The following is a 20,463-nucleotide window of genomic DNA, read 5'->3' as shown; positions in this document are numbered from 1 at the left end:
GGGTTAAGCCTAAATGGATGTCACATGAACTAAATGTGGCAGAGAAGAAAAATGCATGGGATACATATAAATTAACAGGTGACAGAGAAGCCTATGACAGATATAAGCTGATCACAAAAGAGGTTAGGCAGGCAAAGGCAGATTACGAGAAATCTATGGCAAAGGATGCAAAGAAAGACAGCAAAGAGTTCATTACTTATGTAAACTCTAGAAGGAAGGGGATGAATCAGATTGGTCCCCTTGATATTGATGGTTCAACTGTTGATGATCCTGCTCAGGTAGCTAACAAACTAAATGAGTATTTTGCATCTACATTCACACATGAGGAATTATTCAGGGAGGGGAATGCTAGAGGTGAATTAAACTCTGGCAGTGAGCTAGATAATTTTGTAATAACTGAGAGCAAAGTGGAGGAGAAATTGTTGAAGATAAACATAAGAAAGGCACCTGGGGTGGAAGGGATCTATCCAGTTATATTAAAAGAGACAGTAAAGGACGTAAGCAAACCCTTAGCCATAATTACGAGAGCTTCCTTGCTCTTGTTTTTTTTTTTTTATGTAATCCCCAAACACGAGAGGTGTTAGAACCTATAGTACTTAGTACCGTGATTGGGTTGGAGGTTGAGAAGACAAAAGAAGATATTTGTTGACACCGGACTTAAACTTCTGTAGACTGTCATTTTCAGAAAATACGTATGAAGGAAGGTTGTTCCAGAAAACGGCAGTTGAATGAATAAACGAGAAAGATAAAAGTTGGTTCTGTGAGTTTGAAGTTGGACAGTAAATGGATGTTGGCTGGTGGCAGCACATGTTCGGACTGTTTTGAAAGAGAGAGCGGGAATTATAGAAGCCAATTCAGAAGAACAGTGCCCATGGAAGTATCTGTAGAAGAGGCATGCAGCAGAAACAGTACATCTATGAGACAGCGAGTGCAGAGACTCTGTTAGAGACGAGTCATTAATTAACCTAACTGCCCTCTTCTGAATGGAATCAAGAAGCCTGAGAGAGGTGAGGTTTTGGGGGCACCACCCCAGATGTGGGAACAATATTCCACGGCAGGGCGGATTTGCGATTTATACAGAGTGAGCAGCTGTTTGGAAGAAAAGTAACGCCGAGAGCTAAAGAGAAAACCAAGTTTTTTAGATGCAGAAGAAGCAATATTTGTAATGTGCTTGTGCCAAGAGAGATTAGAAGTCAGGGTAATCCCCAAAAGAGATATATCATTTTGCCTATAAATCGGAGTGTCACTAAAGATAAGCGTAGGAGCAGAAGAATCCTTTTTGCAGATATAAGACAAGACTGAGTTTTAGAAGGGTTGAAAAAAACTAAGTTGTCTTTGCCCCACTGGAGAATTACCTGAAAATCGGCATTTAAGGAATTGGTAGCAGATTTTCGAGAAGTTGAAGCTGATTGAACATGACAAGGTTTCTCAAAATGGAAAGTGGAATGCAATGTGCTATCATTGGCAAAACTATGGATAGGATTTCCAGTCAATGGAAGAAGGTCATTAATAAACAAGAGGAAAAGAGTGGGGGAAAGAACTGAACCTTGGGGGACACTGGCATTAGTGGAGAAGTTAGAAGACAGAGAGCCATCTACCATCACCCTCAGTGAGCGATCAGAGAGAAAACTGGATAACCAATTACTAAAAACAGTTGGCAAACCATAAGATGGAAGCTTGTTTAGAAGACCTTTATGCCAAACACTGACGGAATCCATACTGGCGATCGTTGATCAGACGGGAGGTTTCTAGGTAGTTTAAAATTTGGCAGTTAATTGATTTCTCCATTACTTTAGAAAGAGTAGAAGTAATGCAATGGGATGATAATTGGATGGGAGGGATTTGTCACCCTTTTTAGGAACTGGCTGGATATGAGCAAATTTCCAAGCAGAAGGAAAAACACCTTTGAAATGTCAAGAGCAACTACTTGTGTTTCACCGAACCTTTCCATTGAATTAGTCCATAAATGGGTAACATAAGCCAGAATATCACCAGTGGATCGATACTGATGGAATCCATACTGGCGATCGTTGATCAGACGGAAGGTTTCTAGGTAGTTTAAAATTTGGCGGTTAATTGATTTCTCCATTACTTTAGAAAGAGTAGAAGTAATTGCAATGGAACGATAATTGGATGGGAGGGATTTGTCATCATATTTAGGAACTGGCTGGATATGAGCAAATTTCCAAGCAGAAGGAAAAACACCTTTGGAATAAGAAAGTGAAAAAAGGCCGCAAAGAACAGGAGTAAGTTCAGGAGCACAGGTTTTGAGAACAAGTGGAGAAATACCATTGGGACCTGGAGCTTTCTTAGCATCAAGATTCGTCAAAATCCTTCTGACATCCTTTTGACGGACGACCACAGGAATCATTGAATGGAGAGTGTTGGGAATAGTGGGAGGTATTTGACCAAGATTGTTAATGCATGAGTTTGGATAGAGGTAGGAGCAGAGATGGGCAAAAGTTGTGGCCAATAGCTTTGGCAAGAGACCAGAATGCTCGGCTACCAGGCAAGAAGCAAGTTTTCTACTCTTAGCCTGTTCAAACTCTAGTTTGGACTGGTTAATAACTGCTTTACAATTGTTGCGAGCTTTGGTGTATGCAGAAAATGAAACTGAAGAATTAGAAACAAGCCAATTACGATATGCAACATACTTCTCTTGAACAGCATTAGCACATTTATTGGAAAACCAAGGTTTAAATAAAGGACGAGATTTTAAAGTGGAGTGTGGGATAAAGGATTCCATTCCTGCAAGAATAATTTCACTGACACGACCTGAGCAAACGTTGACATCAGAACTTTTGAAACAGTAATCTGACCAAGGAAAAGAAGAAAAGAAGTCTCGCAGGTCATCCCATTTTGCATTCTTGTAATGCCAAACGACATGAGGTTGGGAATAGCCATGAGATAAAGGTTCCATTGGAGAAGAGATAATCACCAAATTGTGATCTGAAGTGCCCGAAGGACCTCTCACTTCGACCGTGTACTTAGAAGGGTTGTTTGTGAGAAAAAGATCAAGCGTATTGGCTGTATGATTAGGATTGTCCGGTATTCTTGTAGGTAAATGAACAATCTGTGCAAGATCATTAGTAATTGCAAAAGCCTCAGCATCTCGACCAGCTGGGTCGGTGTGACTAGAAAACGGAAGCCAGCTGGAGTTGTGAAATTTAAAATCACAAAGGAAAATTACCTCACTGTTAGGAAAGTTGGACTGGAGAAAGTCAAGTTGTAAAGAGAGGAAGTCAAAGAGCTCCAAGTGATTAGTGGAGTTGGGAGAACGGTAGAGACAACAGATGAATTTGTCACAATGAGATAGAGAGATTTTAAGCCAGAGGAGATTCCAAATTGCCAAGTCTCTGACAGGGAATATCAGAATGGATATATGCACAAGTACCACCTTTGAGGCAAAAAGAATCATACAGCAAATAATTTGGGCATCTGAGATGAGCAGTAGTTGAATCAACCGATAACTGAGATTCTGTCAGAAAAATTACATGGGGTTTGGCAGACTGCAAGTGGAAATGGACATCGTTGAGATTAGAATGAGACCACATATATTTGTGAAATGAATTTGGAAGTGCTTGGGAGGTTTAGATCTTTTCGCAGATAAGCTTGATCTATTAGTTTGACCATTCATGGTGCATTGTAATTCAGGGGAAGTACCCATGGACTGGAGATGTGCAAATGTGACCCCAATTCGCAAAGGAGGATCAAAGGGCGACACAACTAATTACAGACCTGTTAGTTTAACTTCTATTCCAGGGAAATTAATGGAGGCACTGGTTAAAGAAGCACTGCAGGATCATGTAGACAAGACTTCAGTTATAGCTCAAACACAGCTGACCAATTTGATTGGATACTATAATGTGGTCACAAAGGAACTGGATGCAAAGAACAATTTTGATATCATACATTTGGATCTTAGAAAGGCCTTTGATACTGTTGCACATGGAAGACTGCTGCACAAATTGGAGCAGCTTGGCACTGGAGGCAAATTGCTGCTATGGATAAAGGGATGGTTGAGTGGGAGAAGACAGAGTGGTAATCAATGGACATTGCTCTTTGTGGGCTAATGTTATTAGTGGAGTCCCCCAGGGTTCGGTGTTGGATCCATTGTTGTTTTCTGAATTTATTAATGATACTGATGAAGGTATATCAGGCTTAATTTCTAAGTTTGCAGACGATACGAAGGTCGGCAGGGTTGTTAATGACACTAATGACAGTACGCTGCTGCAACAGGATATAGAAAAATTGAGCAGATGGGCTGAGTGGTGGCAACCAAAGTTTAACATTGCAAATGTAAAATTCTACATATGGGAAGCAGTAACCCCAGAGTAACGTATCAACTTTTTTTTTTTTTTTTTTTTTTTGGAAGTGGCACATCGGCTTCTGTGGCCATAGTGCACCTCCCAAGGTTTTTGCAGTACTTTGATCCAAGCCCGAGGCGGGATTTGAACCCGCGACCTTTGGGTTGCCAGGCAAGCACTTTACCACCTGGATAGCCCGGTCGGCAACGTATCAACTCTGTGGTACTACACTGACAGTGGTAGAGAATGAAAATGACCTGGGGTAAATGTACAGTGAGATATGAAGTTTTCTGAGCAGTGCAGACTGTCTGCAAGAGTAGTTCATGGCATCTTGTCAATGCGATACAGGAATTTTTCTAACAGGTATAAGGAGCTGATTATCCCCTTGTAAAAGGCAATAGTCAGGCCACACCTTGAGTACTGTATACAGATCTGGTGTCATTTTAAAGAAGGATGTAGAGCTGCTGTAACGAGAACAGAAAAGAGCAACAAGATTAGTGAATGAAACAAAGGGTTGCTCTTACAATTAAAGGCTTAAGTTCTGCAAATTACAGTCTGGAGACTAGGCACCTGCAAGGTGATTAATTGAGGTGTATAAGGTCTTGAATGGTTTGAGCATGCTTAATGCTGATGGCATCCTTCCTCTTGCTCAGAATAATCATCTGAGAGAGCATAAATTCAAATTGAGGAAAGACAGTCATAGGATAGATGTGTGGAAGTTTGCCTTTAGCTAGTGGGTGGTTGATTGCTAGAACCAACTTCCATCTGTTGTTGTAGAAGTTGATAGCGTAAATAGATTCAAGGCAGAACTATACAACCATTTGGAGCGAGTGGATGGGTGAAATGAGAAGAGTTTTTTTTGGCTGATGCTACATAAGCTTGCTTTCTTGCATCATATGCCTTTACTAATGCTAATGTAAGCTGTTTGTATTTACCATGCGACTACTGATTGTATCTGCATGTATGAAAAATCTTCCTGATGCCATGAGGTTTATTTAAAGTCTCATTCACTGGCTATCAAAGTTTAGCTTGTCCATGAACAAAACTCAGTCAAAAAGACCTGTCCAGTTAGAGTTAAACTACTTTATTATTTTAACAGACTTGCTTTTTGAATCTCTTTCAAGATGGGCTGTATGTTTCAGTATTCTCAAGTCGATGGCAGATGGGCACCTATTCATTGATTTGGGTTGAAATGCGATCTTAAAACTTGTTTTCCCAAGTGCTAAAATTCATCAATTTTAATCAATTCATCAAGTATAAGTAATTTTATTGTGTCTTTTCTAAAATCAGTATCTTGAACAGAAAAAAATATATATTCAGCAGAACCTGGATAAGAAGTTTTCCAAGGGACTGGAGGTTAAGAACTTCTTACGCAGGAAAACTTCTTAGAAGGGAAAGTGACCTAAGGGTATGAAATATTAACTACACAAATAAAAATACTTATACTGATTTTTAAATGATTTTTAAGTACTATTTTAGAATTTATAAATATTTTACTCTGCTTAGGGGAAACATTTTTAAACTGAAGATTTCTAATTGCTTTACATTCTGCTATTGGTAAACTCATTACCAAGTTGGAAGAATGAGCTCCTTTCGAGTTTCAACATTACCTTAAAAGGTTACAATTACAGTAAGACAGAGCAACAATCTACTAAGTAATTCAGAACTCTTCACGGCCATCAGAATGTAATGCTTAACGTGGTCTACGTATCCAATTATGGATATCGATGAAAACAATTGCAATATGTCACATCCATTATATCAAAATATTTATACTAAAAAGGTTTTAGTGCTGAAAGTCTAAGGCTATGGAAAATTCACTAATCAAACAAGTTAGTGCTTATCATCATTTTAGTTCATAGTAAACCAGTAAACCACATAGTAAACCACCAAAGTAGATGAAATGGCGTTTCTGTTATATCTCATATTGTGAATACCTTCACAACGAGTTGCCCCAATTGAACTACCTTGAATAAGCAATGTTTTGACAATGGATTCTCAAATAGGCAAACTTTGCCAGTGGATTCTCGACAGATACTACCACCCCATCATCCCTGCCTGGGTGGTGGTATCCACTGAGAATAAATAACATTAATCTTCTCTATTGGTGAAGCTTTGCTTACTGGAAGTAGTGCAATATCAGGGCAATTTGTTGTGAAAGCAGTCATATGTCACATATAACATATGAATGCTTTCATACGTGTCATATATGAGATATAACAAAAACAATGCCATTTCACCTACTTCGGTGGTTTACTATGAACTAAAATGATGGTTGGCACTAACTTGTTCCATTACCAAATGTTTATATTGTTTAGTTTTTAATATTAAAAATAAATAATTTCTATATTTAAAAAACATTTAAGTGAGAAAACGTCATTATAATAATACACTGTGTATTCTTTATCATGAACTTTTTATGCGGGAAAACTTTTTTACCCGGGAAACTTCTTACACGGAAAAATAATACATTACAACATATAGAGATGAAATTGGGACTTAAGAAACCAAATCTAGTACAGAGGAAAACTTCTTATGCTGGAATTTCTCATCCGGGTTCTACTGTATATGTATTTTATATATGCTGCTATAAACACACCAGCATATATGTATTTTGTATATGTTGGTGTGTCTAGAACAACAAGATATACCGGAATCCGCAGTCCTTTTATTAAATAAAGATAAAATAAGAAAGTTTAATACAACTTGAATTAAATATCGTGTTACAAAAAAGTAACTAAATTGTTAAATTTTATTATTTGACTAAAGATTTTATATGGCATATCTTGCTGAATAATACAAATGGCTCCGAAATGTCAAAAAAAAGATGCCATTATCTCTTATGCTAGCAAATAACTACCAAAAAACAAACAAACAAACAGTACTCTTAATTACTCTCAAAAAGGGAAGTATAGCGGTAAGAAGCACTTTGATTTAATTTCCTTAGAATAAATTCAAACTGACTGTTGTACATAATGTTGTATACTACTATATTAATTTACAAACATATTAGTATACAAATATTTTGTATATTCTTTCCAAGGTTAGTGTTTTATCAAGTTTTTGCTCTTGTGAAATTACCATTTTTATATTTTAAGTTTCTCTCAAAGCTTTTTGTCACTGAAACAGATCAGTACCTGTGGATTCATTTATTTTACTGTAAGTACTAGGATGGAAATCAATAAATAAATGATGTAGCAACTATATAGGAACTGTTATGTTTAGTGACTTTGATGGTATACATTTTCTTTTTAATTGGGTTAAAGAACTACTATATTTGAGAGACTACTATTTGTGTCACAATATTTCTCAGTTTACTATTTTATGATAAGCACATATATTTGCCAAGTTTTAAAGTATGTAATCTAGTTGAAAAATTGATGAATCTTATCTTAATTCTTATTGTTTTGTGGTAATCCTGGTTAGCTATCCATTGCAATGAGATTCACTGGTTTATTATTTTATGCAGCATGTTCACCTTCATAATAGCAGCACTGAAGGCAAGTGTAAATAAGGAGAGCAAGCGAGAGAGAGAGAATGGAAAAAAACATTTTAGTTAAGCAAAAAAAAAAAAAAAAAACTGTTTAAGAGGGCTGTTTTATGATATGAATATTTTTTTCATGGAGCACTGATTTTTTGAATCAGAAGAATTCTGATTTAGTGCTTTGCAGCATTGCGAAAGAAATTTACAGCAGTTACAGTTTAGTTGATATAATGATTGTTCTGAAACATGGAATGAGAATTGATTATTTGGTAACAACAGTTACTACATAATGTTAACAGGAGTCTTAAAAGGCTATATTTTCAAAGAAATGTCTATACAAATGAGGGAAAGCTATGACTAAAGGATTTTCATTCCACAGGAAAAGGTTCATATTTCCTTGCATTTTGTGCAACAGCAACAATATTTGGGAAAATTAAAAGAACAGTGCCAAAAGCTCTAATTAAATTTCTTTATGGAAGTAGGAAAATGTTTTGGGAAATGCAACATATCTTAAAAGTAACTGCTCCTTGTGAAAAATGGGAAGTTTTTGTAACGTTGTTAAAGAATATCTTAGTTGTTGTTGTTGGTGGTTTGTTTGTTTTTTGGTTTCTAGGAGCATTAGCAACTAAGGCCATATTGCTCCGGGATATGCGGTGGTTATTCTCTGAACCTTTCCACATCCTCCGTATTTGGTGGTGACGGGCTTGAACCCCGGTCTAATCAAGAAGTGTGTGCTACGCACTGCTGCTTCTTCCCACCTGGCTACGGAGGCGCCATATCTTAGTTGTAATTAATTTATCAGCAACTACCATCAATATTGTTTCTTTACATGGAAAGAAATTGTCTGTAAAATTTTGTATCATAGTTATCTTTCAGTAAAATATATCTGGCTGCTTTGTTTCTAAAACATCCTTATTAACTTGGGAAATGACAACCTTTATATTGCTAGAGATCAAGAAACCTGAATTATAGTCACTAGAATAAGTTTGACAATGATGTAATTTTACTATACAAAAATTCCTTATCTAATTTTTCTTCTTTTGTATTTATTCTTGTTTGTTTCATATGCTTTCTTTTGGGTGCCTCCTTAGCCAGGTGGGTAGGAGCAGCAGTGCGTAGCACACGCTTCTTGATTAGACTGGGGTTCGAGCCTGTGCCCACCAAATACGGAGGATGCGGAAAGGTCAGGGAATGATCACCGCATATCCCTCTGGAGCAATATGGCCTTAGCTGCTAATGCTCCTAAAAACCAAATAACAAACAAACAAACAGCCTTCTTTCAAGAAGAGGCATCAGCAATATGTTATTTGTGTTTATGTTACAGATCTCTGCTGGTTGTTAAGTCAGAAAGGAAAGAAATGCATATACCCAAACAATCTTCATAAGGAGCTTTCATCTTATTTAAAGGATATGGAGTTTTGAAGATTATGTTGAAAAATAAGTGCTATGTTTGGGTCAATATATCTGTATTTGAAAGACACAAGAAAACAGGATTTGAAAAACTTAACAAAACTTGGAAAAAAAAAACAAAAAAAAAACAAAAAAAAAAAAACAAAGCTACTTATTAAAATTGTAAAAATAACAAATTGTTATTTAGTACAATCACATAATATTAACATATCATTTGTTAATAATTTTCATGTGAAAATATCCCTCCATCACATCCTCGGGATTGTGATGGAGGGATATCTTCATTTAGATCTGCCATCTTAAAAAAAGATTGATATAGGCTGTATTATTTATGTACATGGGTTGCTCAGAAACCAGTGCCTCCAAATTTCTTTCCTGCTTGAGTGATGTTGCTCATAAAAATGCAATGGTGTCAAACAAAAATTTAAACATTGCCACCAATATCTTGCAAGTTTCAACACTGCATGGAAGAGCTGTGAAAATGTAGGGTGACAATGATATGTATACGAAGCAGTGGGGTGTTACTGAGTTCCTGAGTGTAAAGAAAATCACATCCATAGAGATTCATCAATGTTTGAAGGACGTTTATGGGGACACACAGTTCATGTGAACATTAGTTGGTGGTCAGTGATGGTGGTAATGGTCTGAAGGACATTCCAAAGTCAGGACATCCTCACACTGAAGTTATACTGTTGTTGTTGTTGTTGTTATTGGTATTTTTGGCGCAAGGGCTGCTTAGACCATATTGCGCCTATCAGTGATATGAAAGTTATCAATGGTGACTGTTATGGAAACAGTCAGAGACGATCATATAGTTTTATTCGTTTAAGAAAACAGAATAACTCCAAGGGATTAGCATCGTTGCCTATGATGTGAGAGAGTTTTAGAGGTTCTTTTAGATTTGGAAGGAAGCTGAATGAACATTGCCGAGCATGTTTGTACAGAGTGCATTCAACAAGAATGTGCTTCATTGTTAGCTGACAGTTGCATTGAGAACACTGTGGAGGATCATTTCCTGTGAGGAGAAATAGGTGAGTAAACTGGCTGTGGCCGATTCGTGCTCTGGTTAAGATGACTTCTTCCTTTCTGTTAGTTCGAAAACTAGAGGTCCATAACTGTGGTTCTGATTTTATTTCCAATAGCTTATTACCCGTTTGAGCTTGCCATAGAAGTGTCCATTGTTCCTTACATGTCCTTCGTATCATAGGTTTGTAATCAACATATGGAACACAAAAGCCTGAAGATAATGGGTTAGATGGATGTTTTGCAGCATGGTCTGCGCATTCGTTTCCTGGGATCCCAGTGTGACCTGGGATCCAGCAGAAGATGACTACTTGCTGGCGTTCCTGAATAAGAATCATCTTACTTCTTATGGTTTGTATTAAAGGATTGGTTGGTGAGGAGATGTTTTGTAGGGCTACTAGTGTACTCCGCGAGTCGGTATATATTATACTTTTTTTTAATGGAGCAATGAATAATATTTTCTAGGGCAAGTTTAATGGCGAATAACTCAGCTGTATAACTGCTGCATTCAGTAGGCAGAGATACAGAGATGGTGTTAAAAGGGAAAACTGCTGCAGCACCTACTCCACTATCAGACTTTGATCCATCTGTGTATATTTTCATGAAATGCGGATAATTTTGTGTGTGAGAAGTATGAAGTTGTCACACGTTAATATTTGCAAGGGAATCTTTTCCCCAGTTCAGGAAGTAATTGTCACAGGATGGATTAACCCAGGACCATGGGGGAACTGAAGTGTTTGGATCTTGGAGGACTTTTTCAAGGTGCACATTCCAGCTTTCAGATAGAGCCTGAAATCTGATGCCAGTAGGTTGGACTGCTCTGGGTTTATTTCTGTAGAACATTTTAAACTGTGGATCACTAAGTATAGGCCAAATTGGATGGGTAGGCATGCTTTGAATTTTAGCGGCATAATTCAAAAGTAAGACCTTCCTTCTGAGGCAGAGTGGAATTTCATGGGCTTCAGCGTAGAGACTTTGTACTGGCGATGTTCTATAAGCACCTGTAGTAATCCTAAGGGCAGAATGTTGAACAGGAGCAAGCCGTACTAGCACACTCTCCCTAGCAGAGTCATACACCGGGGCTCCATAATCAAGACGAGATCTAATTAGAGTTCTATACAGGTGAAGTAAGGTGTAACGGTCAGCACCCCATGTTGTAGAAGAAAGAACTCTGAGAATGTTCATTTTTTTCTGGCAGGTTGTCCGGAGATATTTGATATGTTCTAAAAAATTAAGTTTCCTATCAAAAATTAGACCGAGGAGGCGAATGCTACTCATAACTGAGATAGGATGATTTGTTAGGTGTAGCTCTGGGTCAGGATGCATCCCTCGTTTGTTACAAAAGTGAATGGCACTCGATTTTTGATGAGATAGTCTGTAACCATTCTGTGTCATCCATAGTTCAATATTGTTTAGTGAGATTTGTAGTTGCCTTTCAATGAAGTTCATATTCGGCGAACTGCAGGAAACAGTCAGATCATCAGCATAGAGATATGAGTTCACAGTCTTGGGAATACATTTGGTAATATGATTTATTCTCAATGCAAATAAAGTAGCACTGAGAACTGAGCCCTGTGGTACTCCTTGCTCTTGTATATAGATTTGTGAGACGACTTCTCTATAGCGAACTTGAAAAGATCTATACTGAAGGAAGTTTTGTATGTAGCATGGTAAGTGACCTCTCAGGTCAAGGGAATGAAGATCTTTTAAGATACCAAAACGCCAGGTGGTGTCAAAGGCCTTCTCTATGTCAAGGCAGACCATGACAAGATGTTCATTTCGTATAAATGCATTCCTGATATTTGTTTCAGCTTTAACCATAAGATCTAGGGATGAGCGATTTTTTCTGAAACCAAACTGGTTATCAGAGATTAGATGTTTTGAATCCAGATACCATGTTAATCGGCGGTGTATAATTTTTTCTAATGTTTTACTCAAACAACTGGTAAGAGAGATGGGTCTATAATTGTGAGGGATAGAATGATCTTTCCCTGGTTTGGGAATTGCCACTACATAGGAGTGATGCCAGCGAGTGGGGTATGAATGTTCAATGAATATACGGTTGTAAAAGGTCAGCAGCAATGACAGTGATTTATTGTCTAAGTGTTGAAGCATTATGTAATATACTCCGTCTGGACCAGCAGCACTGTTCTTTGAGGAATATATAGCTTTTTGAAGTTCAATCATAGTAAGTGTCTGATTGTATGGTAGAGAAGCAGCGGTTTTGAAGTTAAGTTTTGATTTTTCGGCTGAGGCTTTGATCTTCTGAAATGACGGATCATACGAGTTCGAGGCAGACAACTGGGAGAATATTGTCCCTAGAGTATTCGCAATTTCTGCAGGACTAGAGAGCTCCTGTCCATTCCAGTTGAATATTGGCGAGGATAATGGAGGAAATTTGCCATTTAGCTGTCTTATTTTTTTCCATATTGTTCTTACATCAGTATTTTTATTTACTGAAGTCGCAAATCGGATCCAAGAGTTTTTTTTAGCTTCCTTTCTGATGTGTCGGGCTTTGGCTCTTAGTTTCTTATAATTTATAAGGTTGTTGGTAGTAGGGTATTTGCGAAATATATTCCACGCTCGGTTTTTTTCTTTTTTGGCATTCTTACATTCATCGTTCCACCAATAATTTATGGGTCTGTAGGTGACTGATTGTGATTGTGGGATGGCAATGGATGCAGCTGCTAGAATTTCTTTGGTGATATGATCAGTGGCTGTGTCAATTGGGAAGGATTCAATGATCTGTTTATCAAATGAAACATGAGAGGTATACTTGGCCCAATCTGCCTTGGTAAATTTCCATTTTATTTGGTTTTTTTGCAGTTGAAGAGCGTGATGTTTGGATCTTACAGATTAATGGGTAGTGGTCACTGTTTAGTGGATCATCTAGAGCTGTCCACTCAATATTAGGAAAGAGGATCGGAGAGCATATTGATAGATCTATTGCAGACACTGTTCCTGTTGGGAGATGGATGTAAGTGGGTGAACCAGTATTTAGGATGGTTAAGTTTTGTCTGTCAATGAGCATTTCAATGAGTTGCCCTCGTCCATCTGCATTGGGAGAACCCCACAATGGATGGTGTCCATTGAAGTCGCCCAATAAACAGAAAAGGGTTGGCAACTGCATTATAAGATTTTCAAGTTCGTGAATAGTACACGGATGATTGGGTGGTAGATAGATCGAAACAAGAGTCAGAGTGATGCCAATTGCTATTCGGGTAGCAACGGCTTCTATAGAGGTTTGTAAAGAAATGCGTCTGCATGGGACTCACGAATCTATGAGTATGGCTACTCCACCACGAGCATTATTTGCAATAGGTCTATCTTGTCTGAAAAGAGTATAGTTTTTTATCAAAGGAGATACCTGAGGAGTCAGATATGTCTCCTGTAGGCAGATGCCCACTGGTTTATGCTGCTTAATTATGTCGTATATGTCATCAATGTTGCTCCTAAAGCCTCTACAATTCCATTGGACAACGTTGTTCATTATTTCAATTTAGATGAAGGAACTGAATCTGACTGCTTTTTGGAAGTCTGTTTGGCACGGTCAATTTTAATCCTTTCTCTTTTTGAGAAAACCGGTCTTTGGTCTATTTCATCCTCTGGATGGATCTCCAGAATGGTTTCGGTATCATCTTGATTGGAAATTTCATTAGTATCCATAAGGGAGGAGTCAAATGTCTGTTTTCGATTAGAATCTGCGTTATCTGCTTGGACGGATCTTACGGGATCTGCACCGGCAGAAGGTGGTATCGTGACTGGTGTATTGTTAGCTCTAGTAGAAATCTGTTGCTTTGAAGGTTGAGGTGCAGAACTGAGCAGGGAACGAGCCCATTCTGAAATAGAGGTATTTGGAGGTATTGATGTATCAGTCTGCACCGATACTGAATGAAACTTTTTAGTGGCTTCAGCATACGTGCGTCTAGGTGTGATTAGTTGTATTTGCTTTCTGGCTTCTGGGAATGAAACTTTCTTTTCTATTTTATATTTCTGAATTTTTTTCTCATATTTCCATTGTTCACAGTTTTTAGAAAAGGCTGGATGGTTACCTTTACAATTGGCGCAGAGTGGAGCCTGGGCTTTACAGTCAGCCTGGGAATGATCTTTTGAACCACAGTTAGGACATACGGGGTCTCCTCGACAGACTGTTTGTGAGTGTCCGAATTTCTGACACTTGTAACATCTTATTGGGTTCGGGATATATGGGCGAATGCGACAATGCAAATACCCTGCTTTTACGGATGAAGGTAAATTAGGTGAGCTGAATGTCAAAATTATGCTACGAGTTGGAAGGAGTTCTCCATCTTTTTTTCATCATAATTCGTTTTGCCTGTGTGACTTTCTGGTCCTGCAGTTCCTGAACAATTTCTTCTTCTGATACATTCATTAGGTCCCATTCAGAAATAACACCTTTGGATGAATTAAGTGTGGCATGTGGGGACACTTTAACTGAAACTCCACCAAATGAGGTGAGTCTGAGTAGAGACTCAGAGTGTTTTGAGTTGGTGGTCTCAACAAGCAGGTCGCCAGATTTCAGTCGTCATACCATTTTAGGGGAGCCAGCTACGCTCTCAAGACATTTTTGAATGAGGAATGGTGATAAACTACCCAACGATTGGTTAGTTAGCGAATGCAGAATCAGAAAACTTGGGTTTTCCATTCGGGGAGCATCCGTCCTCAGTCTCTTTGGATTGGATAAGTCATTATCGGGTATGTGCAAATCCAGTGTATTTGGATTTGCAGTCCTAATCGGTGGAAAATTGTCACAGTCCATGTTTTGCTCCTTGTGGCCCTGGGGGTTGGTTTTACCACCCAGATTTCCGGCCCCGCCACGGGGAGGCAGGAGCAGTGCCACAAGGTGACCAAGCGGCTAAGTTAGTTAGTTAGTACTATTAGAAATAAAAAACAGAAAGGTAACTTTCCTTTCTGGGCCTTTGCCTACTTCTTCTAGTGCAAAAGAGCTACACTAATTAATAAATAAAGAAAACGGTTGTTGAAACAAAATATAATCTATCACTTGAAGGCTCTTTAGAGATAACGCTTTGAGATACGCAAAGAAATCGCTTGGTCACGGAACGCTTGGCACCCGGGGCCGAAGTTATACTGAAAAATAATGAAAGAACACAAACTGATTCACAAAGACCATATTATAATTGTACCAGTGGTTTACGATTATAAAAAAAACCCATGGACCAATGTGTGATGGTAAAAGAATATAAAATTGGAAACAAAAGTAAACAATAAAGTAAACAATATACAATAAAAACAAAGAAATAAGAATTAATGCCAAATTCGATTCTGAAATTAGTTAAATAATTGAGTAGGTGAAATTTAAAAATCCAAAAGTGAACATCCTTAATTTACTAATTTTTACAGCAGGACTTGGCATTATTAAGTAACTGAATTACCTCTTCTTTTCAATGCCTTCAGAATTCTCATTAGCAAAACACAAAAATCTGTTCAAACATTAAGTAAATTTGTTGCTTACCTGCTGTTGAATACATTTTTGATGTTTCATTTGCTAAAGCTGATATTAAACTTGGGGCATGTTTCAGCTCAACAGCACGTGCTATTGTCACTAAAGAAAATTAAAAGACTGGATATAAGTAGATGAAAAAAAAATAATAATAAATAAATATTAAAAATCATGCAAAGATATGAGCATTTAAGCAAGCATTTTTATTATATTAAATTTCAAAACTCAGGAACAATTGTTACAAAATCCAACAATGGAAAGTTTTAGCTTCAAAATAACTTTTTTTTTTAAAATAGAAGTTAAAATTAATGTTTATTATCTTTTACTACAGTTTTGTTTTAGTTTTTAATATTAAAATGGCACAACAATGCAAGGAAGTGAACTTATTCTGCATTCGTCAAAAAAAAAAACTTTTCATATTACTGCCAGTTGAGAAGTGCCTATCCAATTTTTCCATATCTATCCAAGTCTAGAGGTTCTCAAGACAATAGGTTTTTCATGGGCTCTGAATATTCAATTCTTCCTTGAATTCTGCCGAACTCTCTGCTTCAGCCTCTTGCAAGCAACTTATTTCAAACTCCATAACACTCTATGCAAAGATGCAATCTAGTTTACTATTGCTCCCTAAGATTTTACAATTGTCTTCTAGTTCTTGTCTCACTCACTAGTGAAAATATTCCTTCATCATTCATTTCACGAATTACCCTCTGTTATTGTTGTTCGTTATTTGGTTTTTTAGGAGCATTAGCAACTAAGGCCATATTGCTCCGGGGACATGCGGTGGTCATTCCCTGACCTTTCCGCATCCTCCGTATTTGGTGGGCACAGGCTCGAACTCTGGTCTAATCAAGAAGCGTGTGCTACGTACTACTGCTCCTGCCCACCTGGCTACGGAGGTGCCTATTACCCTCTGAGCTTTATACATTTCACTTAAATCCCTCCATAAGGTGTAAAGCTGCTAAGCCCTTCAGGCCACATTTAAGCTATTCCTCATAGGGATAATGCTTAATAACCTTCAACAAGTTTCCATTCTCCATACATTTACTAAAAGTTAGAGAACGTAGTAGTAGTAGTAGTAGTAGTAGTAGTGGCACATGATGCAAGAAAGCAAGTGTAGGAGCTTATGCAGCATCAGCCAAAAAAAAAAAAAAAAAAAAAAATTCACACCATTCCTTCCAAATGCCTGTCCAGTTCCTCCTTATATTTATTTAAACTATCAACTTCCACAACGACAGATGGAAGTTTGTTCCAGCAATTAACCACCCGCTGGCTAAAGGCAAATTTCCGCACATCTATTCTACATCTGTCCTTTCTTAATTTGAACTTATGTCCCCGTAGGTTGGTAATCTGAACAAGTGGAAGGATCCCATCAGAATTCAGCGTGCTCAACCCATTCAAGGCCTTATAGACCTCAATCAGATCACAGCGCAGGTGCCTAGTCTCCAGCCACTGCAATTTGCAGAACTTAAGCCTCTCTTGGTAAGAGAATCCCTTCATTCCCCTCACCAATCGTGTTGCTCTTCTCTGTACACGCTCAAGCAAATCTACATCCTTCCTAAAATGAGGCCTCCAGACCTGTACGCAGTACTCAAGGCGTGGCCTGACCATTGCCTTATACAGAGGGACAATCACCTCCTTTTCCCTGCTAGCAAAATTCCTATATATCATTGACAAAACCCCATGACCCGCCCTAGCAGCCTGTCTGCACTGGTCAGAAAACTTCATATCTGACTGCACAATTACTCCCAGGTCTTTTTCATTTTCTACCACCTAAAGTGTAGTAACACACAGTTGGTACGTTTCTCTGGGGTTACTTCTACCCATATGCAGTACTTTGCATTTGTCAAGGTTGAACTTCAGTTGCCACTTCTTAGCCCATCTGCCCAAATTATCTAGATCCTGTTGCAGTAGCACACTGCCATTACTGTCATTAACAACCCTGCCAACCTTTGTGTCATCTGCAAACTTCGACATTAAGCCTGATATACCTTCATCAATATCATTGATAAATACACAAAACAGTGGACCCAACACCGAACCCTGTGGGACTCCACTAATAACATTAGTCCACGAAGAGCAGCACCCATTGATTACCACCCTCTGTCTTCTCCCACTTAACCATCCTTTTATCCATTGTAGCAACTTACCCTTAATACCATTCTGCTCCAATTTGTACAGTAGTCTTCCATGCGCAACAGTGTCAAAAGCTTTCCTGAAATCCAAGTATATGATATCAAAATTATTTTTTGCATCCAGTTCCTTTGTGACCACATCATAATAACCAATCAAATTTGTCAGACAAGACTTTCCTTTAACAAACCCATGCTGTGTCTGAATTATTGCTGCAGTCTTGTCTAGATGATCCTGCAATGCATCCTTAACCAGCGACTCCATTATTTTACCCGGAACAGAAGTTAAACTAACTGGTCTGTAATTACTCGTGTCACCCTTCGATCCACCTTTGTGAATTGGGGACACATTTGCACATCTCCAGTCCGTGGGGACCTCCCCTGAGTCCAAGGATGCTCTCATAATTATGGCTAAGGGTTTGCTTAGTTGCTTTGCCGCCTCCTTTAAAATAACTGGATATATCCCATCCACCCCAGGTGCCTTTCTTATGTTTAACTTCAACAATTTCTCCTCCACTTTGCTCTCAGTTATTACAAAATCATTAAGCACACTGCTACAATTTGATAACCTTCTTCCATTTTCAAATTGTAATAATTCCTCACGTGTGAATGTAGATGCAAAATACTCATTCAGTTTGTTTGCTATCTGAGCAGGATCATCAACAGTCGAACCATCGATGTCAAGTGGACCAATCATATTCATCCACTTTCTTTATCTTTAGGGTGGTTGCACCACTGTCCTATAGACAGTGATAATGACCACCTCCTCTAACTTGCCAAATTCTAAAAAATCATAGATAGACACCACATACCCTTCACGGCCTCCACAGCCGAATGGTCAAGAGCGGGAATGCAGCAGTACATGCTCTTTGAGTAGACCGAGGTTCAAGCCTCTGACTGCTAAATACAGTTGATCTGCCAACCAGCGCTGGACCAGCGTGGGAGGTAATGGTCCATTTCCCTCAACACGAATTGTTTGAGGAGGCTTCCATCCTGCAGTGGATTGATAATGGCTGCTGCTTACCTTTACCCTTCTTGAGCCTGCTGCATGTTGAACCTTCATACCTTTTTGTATCATAATTTCCAAGTCTTTCTCATCCTGAATACCCTTTAATTTCTCTCTGTCTATGAACTACTAGTTCACCAAGTGTGATACTTTGCATTTACCTTGCAGTTGGTCCAAATCCTTATGAAGTAGAATAGTCTGGTTCTGATTGCTGGTCATAAACTAGAAGAAAATTTTCCTGTATTTCCTCATTAATATCATTTAAGCAGATAACAAATGAGAGGTTTGAGCACTGATCCTGAGAGACACCTACTTGCAACTCCAGTCTGCTCTGAAGAATACTTATTTATGACCACCCTCCATTTTCCATCCTTCAACCAACATTAAGGTTTCCACATGATGGGCTTTTTCAGAAAACTTACAGCACAAAAATATTAGCATACCCTTTGGAAAGATTTGGATTTCTGTAACTTAGAATCCTTTGGAATTCTGGTCTTCAGTGGTTCATAATTATGAATGTACTGGGTGGTTATAAAATAAGTTTCCCTATTCAGGAGACCCTAATATCAAAACGGTCAGAGTTAGCACCGTGAAAATCAGTGAGTATGTCGTTTTGTATATGGGGATGCGATTTGTAGAAGAAAAAAAAATTAGTTCAAATTTCCACCACCTGGGGAAAAACGTTACTGCATATATGTAAAAGTTGTCATTTACTTCAAGACATGCTGTTTACGGAAATGGCATCCTGTAATATAAAAGCAGAAAGGCCATTCTGTGACCCAACGCCACCATCAATAACCATTATGGCTCTTACAAAAAAGGAACGTGCTCTTTTAGTAAAACTGTTCTACCAGAATAATAGTAAAGCTAATGCAGCATTATGTGAATATCGGAAACTTAAAGGTTTGTGTAAAGGATCTTTGATGTCAGTGGGAGTTGAAAAACTAATAAAGAAATTTGAAATGACCAGGGAGTTAGGTGTAATTCCAGGCAGGGGGCGACCATGTATTGGAACGGAGGTAGTGGATGAAGTGGCGGTTGAAATGGCCTCCAGATTTTTTTTTTTTTTTTGATTTGGTAGTTGTTGGCGCATCGGCTTCTGTGGCCATATTGCACCTCCCAAGGTTTTTGCAGTACTTTGATCCAAGCCCGAGGCGGGAATCGAACACGTGACCTTTGGGTTGCCGGGCAGGTACTTTACCCACTCGGCCGGCCTCCAGGTCAGAATGCAAAACACTACCAGTCAGTAATGCCAGGTGTGTCAAGAGACTTGAACCTTCCTTGGTCTACTGTACATAAAGTGCTTTGAATAATTTTATGCTGGTTCCCATACAAGATTCATGTAGTGCAAGAACTAAAGTCTTGTGATCAGCAACAATGAATAGACTTTGCTCTACGATTTCTGGCTTGTGTGGAACTTGATGATACATGGGCTTGAATGATCTTGTGGTCTGATGAGGCACATTTCGCTCTTCATGGGGCTGTAAATGCACAAAACTGCTGAATATGGGGAACTTCTCGTCCATCTGCTGTGCATGAAAGACCACTACAAAGTCCATATGTGACAGTATGGTGTGGATTCACAGCAGTTTATAATCGGACCATTTTTCTTTGAAGAGTCTATA

General features: G+C 38.4%; 1 protein-coding gene across 1 annotated transcript in view; it reads right to left on the bottom strand.

Annotated features, from left to right (window-relative positions):
- The window catches only part of LOC150081874 (BRO1 domain-containing protein BROX-like), a 102,436-nt gene that overhangs the window by 39,626 nt on the left and 42,347 nt on the right, over positions 1-20,463 (bottom strand). The window contains exon 6 of the mRNA XM_090379782.1: positions 15,716-15,805. Coding sequence (XP_090235908.1) covers positions 15,716-15,805 — 90 coding nt within the window. The remainder of the gene's footprint in view (positions 1-15,715; positions 15,806-20,463) is intronic.

Source organism: Mastigoproctus giganteus, chromosome 8 (assembly GCF_048544385.1).
Source record: "Mastigoproctus giganteus isolate SK-2022 chromosome 8, ASM4854438v1, whole genome shotgun sequence".
NCBI lineage: Eukaryota > Metazoa > Arthropoda > Arachnida > Uropygi > Thelyphonidae > Mastigoproctus > Mastigoproctus giganteus.
The sequence above is the reverse complement of the archived record's forward strand: the minus strand, read 5'-3'. Positions and strand labels throughout refer to the sequence as shown.